General features: G+C 36.1%; 1 protein-coding gene across 1 annotated transcript; it reads right to left on the bottom strand.

Annotated features, from left to right (window-relative positions):
* Positions 1 to 3,749: 3,749 nt before the first annotated feature.
* On the bottom strand, positions 3,750 to 4,676 carry LOC140334640 (olfactory receptor 2A12-like). Its single transcript, XM_072416878.1, has one exon. The coding sequence runs from the start codon at positions 4,674 to 4,676 to the stop codon at positions 3,750 to 3,752; it is 927 nt and encodes a 308-aa protein (XP_072272979.1).
* Between the last annotated feature and the right edge of the window lie 844 nt (positions 4,677 to 5,520).

Genomic DNA, 5,520 nt, shown 5'->3' with positions numbered 1-5,520 from the left:
ACTTGAGATGTGATGTAACTATTAAATACTATTTTGTGATATAACAATGAAAGAAATCTATTGTATTACAAAACTATAAATTATAGAAGAAATAGGTGAAACGCGTTGAGAAGCATTTTATTGAAAATGTACACTGCTTGCAACGTGGTGAAAATTTGTCACCCTGTTTGTGAAAGATGAAAATTGTCATTTTTAAGGAAATGTACAGAATAAAAAATTTGAATGATATGTACCTAAAATCTCCCACCTATGTATAACAGAATTGTAACTAAGTTTAATATTAAATTGAAAAAAAAAATAAAGGAAAATTTAGGTAAAAAAAGTCAGTATATTTTACCTTCCCCACACAACATAGTATTTTTTAGTAAAGGATGAAAAGAGGAAACAAACACCAAACCTTATTCCTAAGGCATACATGTACACACATGCAATAATTTTCGTTGGAAAGCATCTTTCACAATGCTTTCCATCTACTAATGACTGTACTATGCATGAACGACTGCTGTACATACAACACCGTTCTGCTCTATGGAGAGGGGAGGGGGAGAACGATAGAGCAGCAACCCGCTGCACTCTCTTCCTTTTACTTCTATTATGATTGTTCATTGTCCGTCATCTGTAAGAACGCCGGGACGGTCATTCGGACGATGGACGACGAGCGCTGTACCCGTGTGCAAGATTCTCGTCCGATTAGGTTTTTAAGTTTCCTCTCCACTCTACGACCCACAAAGTTGCTTTTTTTTTGGTGGTCCTGCAGTAGCAGCGTCTCTAATGTCATCATATACAATGATTTGTACGTTGAGAACTCACCCACTTTCAACAGATTGGAGAAGAACACTGGTACAAGAAATAAGGTGGTATGTAACCAGGCCAAATTAAAAGTGGAAGGGATGTGGTCCAGTCTTGTAAAAGGTAACCCCACACAGGCCATTGTAAATAAGGTGTCAAGGCAAAATACAGCAATTTAGCTTTTGAGTAGCTTGCACAGCTATATGCAGTAAGAGGGATTGTTAGGAACCCCTTTCTGGCAGGTAATGCATGATCACACATGGTCTTTACCAGAGCACTGTGCAGGTGGTGATGGGACAGTAATCCTGGTCACTATCGGGCTCTTGGCTGTTAAGTTGTGCCAGGTTGTGGCCCATGAGGTTACCCCACCAAAGGGTGAGTCAGCAGGAGTAGGATTTAGTGAGGGGACATCCAGAAACAGATGTGGTCACAAGTGCTTACCAGGCAGTGCAGTTAAAACAACCAGACAGGGCCTAATCAGTATCCAAGCAGAAGGTCAGGGAAAGCGGCAAGCAAAAGGCTTTGTCAGTATCCATAGCAGAAGTCAGGTAACAGTAAGCAAGTACAGGATAGGTGTGCACCAAGGAATATCTAAAACACTAATGAGCTGGTGCAAAGTTACAGCAACATTCACCATTACTGCTGGGCTCAAAATAGCCTCTTCCCCTTTAAGGAGCTCCTCCTCCATGTACTGTGTCATAGTGTGCATAAATGTGCATGAGTTCTTGCCAATATTTGGAGGTAAAACTGTTCCCTTCTATCAGAGACCATGTCTTCTGGAATTTCAATAAAACTCCAGGTCCTGCCACTTTAACCTATGCAAAATCTCAAAAATCCACACCTACATGTCCCCAGAGACCACAAAACTCCTTGTACACGCTCCTATCATCTCTCATCTGGACTACTGTAACCTCCTCCTCTCTGGTAATCCTCCTCTGGAGCCTCCTCTCTGGTTATCCACTAACCCGACTCTCCCCTCTGCAATCTATTATGAATGCTGCAGCCAGACTCATCCATCCTTCCCTCCGCTCCTCTTCTGCTGATTCTCTTTTCAGTTCTCTACACTGGCTTCCATTTCACCTTAGAATCAAATTCAAGCTTCTGTGTTTTGCCTTCAAATCCCTCCACAGTACAACAGACTTCCTCACTCATAACCTCATCACATGCATGGCTACAAGACTTTTCTAGAGCTGCCCCAATTTTCTGGAATGGTCTTCATCGTCCTATTTGCCTTGTTCCTACTTTCTGCTCATTTAAAAGAGCACTCAAAAACCATTTTTTCAAACTTGCCTATCCATCTTCTTCTGTCTTTTGAAACCATCACTACTTCCCAATACGACATATCCCCTCTCCTATTGTGTGTAAATTCCCCCACCTCCTAGATTGTAAGCTCTTCGGGGCAGGGTCCTCTGCTTCTGTATCACTATCTGTATTAGTCTGTTATTTGCAACCCCTTTTTAATGTACAGCGTTGCGTAATATGTTGGCGCTATATAAATCCATTTTATTATTATTATTAATAATAATAATAATAATAATAATAATAGTAATCGTACAATTTTTTTTTCAAGACCACCTTGGCTGTAGTTGCGCTGATGGGGTCCCCTTTATGGAGATGAAATTTGCCATTTTAGTAAGTCTGTCGACCACTACAAAAAGTGTAATAATATATGTCCAAAAGGGTCAGGTAAATGATAAAGTCTATTGACAACATGCTCCATGGGAGGGATGGGATGAGCAAAGTAACCCTCAGGGTCCAGTTCTTTCGCTCAAAGAGTGGGTACAGGTGGAGCATGAAGAAACAAATGTCCTGCCATACTTAGAGAGCTCAGGCAACTAAAAGGTTTGCTATAACAGAACCATGGTTTTAGGGACTCCAAAGTTACCTGCCAGAAACTTGTCATGACAGGAATCTTTAGAAAAAAAGTCAAAAACATTTTGCCCCAGTTTTAAGCTGTCTGAACCTTAGTCTGCTCAAGGGTTTTGTAAATTCATGAAAGCATCCTGGCTCTGGTCACCTAAAGCTAAAATATCGACAAAATATAAAATAATGTATAAAAAAGCATCACTAACGATAAAACTGAACTCAAGTGATTCCACTGCGATATCTCCACAAAAAACACACCTCATCTCAATATATGTATTAACATTTATTAAAAATGTTTTCCTTCTCCATAAAAGTGCCTGATACTTCTGATGACGTCATCCCCTCCACTGTAAACTTCCTTGAAGAGCAAAGAAGAATAGCTATAGTTTCACATGTCACTGCCAATGTGACAAGAGCTTGTTTACCTTCCATGAAGCAAGGAAATATATAAACATATGGGGCCTACGTACATTGTTTGACATGTAAGGTAGCATATCGGGAATAGAGGACAGGATCAGCCATGTCTAGGTGAAATGTATCCAATTAGGACCTTCCAGGTGAGGCTTCTTGCTGTTGTCTGGAACTTTCAGATTTTAATATGTACAATACACAGTACCATCAGATCCATTCCCAGCTTGGATTTGGAAATTTTTGGGACCTGAAACATTTTTTTGTAAGAATACCCAACCTGTATACAAGAAGAGGGCATTGAGTGTAGCAAACTGGCTGAAAGATCAGGTTAAACACATTTCTTTGGTATTGATCACCCTATAATTGTAGGCCTTAGTCCAGAAATTGGCAGCTATCACTATTTATTAAACATTTACTCACACCAATGTAAACTACATTTAGAAGACAAAAATGGAGCTCTTTACAAAATTGTAGTCCACCCTGGAAGCTTGAATATCTAGTTTAATCATGGGATATGGCCCTTTGATAAACTTTTTTTAAGCATATCCTTCTGTAACCACTTTCGAATTTTTGGACTTTCAGGTGATCTGCCTTTTTTTGAAATTGTGAGAGAAAAAAAACATACATGGACTATTAAATTATGACACAGAAGAAATCCCAGGAACTGTAAATAAATTGTCTTTCTACAACCAAACCAACAATTTCTTTATTGAACGTTTCAATTCATTGTTGCGTAGACTATATATGAGGGGGTTCAACACAGGAGTCACTGTTGTGTAGAACACGGTTAGGACCAGTTCCAACACATTGTAACGTTCTAATGGTGGTGTCATGTAGACAGATATACCAGATCCATAGTAGATGAGCATAACCGTGAGGTGGGATGAGCAGGTGGAGAAGGCTTTATGTCTTCCATCTTTAGATTTAATACGTAGTATGACCCTGATAATCTTCAAATAGGAAATCACGTTGCTTGCAGATGGAATAAGTCCAAAGACCAAACAATTTGCATACACAAGGAGATAAAACATGTTTCTGCCACCACAGGAAATGTCGAAAAGAGCTTTGGCTTCACAAAAAAACTGGTGAATGGTGGTGGTAGAACAGAAGATCATTTTTGAGATGCAGTTCAACATTAAAGATGAATTTGCACATGCAGAAATCCAAATAACCATCATTAAGATAATGCAAATGTTCTTGTTAAGTTTTTGGTAATAGTGCAAAGGGTGACAAATTGCAACATATCGGTCATACGCCATTATAAATATAACTATGATCTCACTGGTGCTTGCCATAAAAACAAAATAGATCTGAAGGAAACATTGCTGAAATGACATTATGTTATCTCCAGAGAGTAAAATGTAAAGGAATTTAGGAACAGTAACAGTTGTATAACACATATCAACTACAGATAAGTTGCAGAGAAATAGATACATCGGGGTATGCAAATGGAGGTCCAAACATATCACTATAATGATTATAATGTTTATCAAAATTCCAAATAAATACAGGAAAAAAAACAAGATGATGCCTAATATGTTTAATTTATTGCCTGCTTTCACGAAGAATGGCAAAATGTGAAATTCCAGAATGAATGTATTGTTTTCCATGGTTTATATTAACTATTCTGTAAGGTATGAAAATATGTTTTTGATATCAATGACAACACAAAATATTTATATATATATGTATATATATTAATATTGATTATATAAGATGATAGCATTTAAAAAATATGTATCTATTGAGCCGTGTGAATAAAAATAAAATAAATAATAAAAATAAATAATAATAATAAAAATAAAAATAATTACTATATATATATATATATATATATATATATATATATATATATACACATATATATACATATATATTTGTCAAATAGGTATTAAATTAAATAAATTAAATGGTTAAAAAATCAATACAAAAATAACGCATAAGTATTACACAGTAAGAATAGGCACATACGTATATATTGTAATTAAATATATATTGTATATTTATAAGTTTATACGCAATTATTTACCATATATACGTACAATATATGTATATATTGTAAAATATTGCTTACAAGTATATCTTTAGGCTTATTTACCTAAATGTGAATTTAAAAAAATCACTAATCCATAAAAAAATATTTTTTTTGGGTGATTTAAAAGACCTGCCAGCTTTTGGTATTATCAATAATTTATGATATATACAGTAGATTGTACAGTACAGTAGTTACATTTATCTATGAGATGGCAATGTTTTTTAGATTTTTCTCTTTTTTGCTTTTCTAATCCTAAATAATTCACAGTTAATTATTGCTGACAATAAGTCTTCCTCATGATGGATTCTTTAGTGATTTTGCAGAGAATGGGCTGGTCTGGGTATACTTAGCTCTTTCATGAACATATATACGAGTGCTGTGTTTGATTGTAAAAAAAATATAGGGGTAAGGGATCTTTG

Source organism: Pyxicephalus adspersus, chromosome 7, assembly GCF_032062135.1.
Source record: "Pyxicephalus adspersus chromosome 7, UCB_Pads_2.0, whole genome shotgun sequence".
Classification (NCBI taxonomy): domain Eukaryota; kingdom Metazoa; phylum Chordata; class Amphibia; order Anura; family Pyxicephalidae; genus Pyxicephalus; species Pyxicephalus adspersus.
This window is presented reverse-complemented; position numbering and strand designations above follow the sequence as displayed.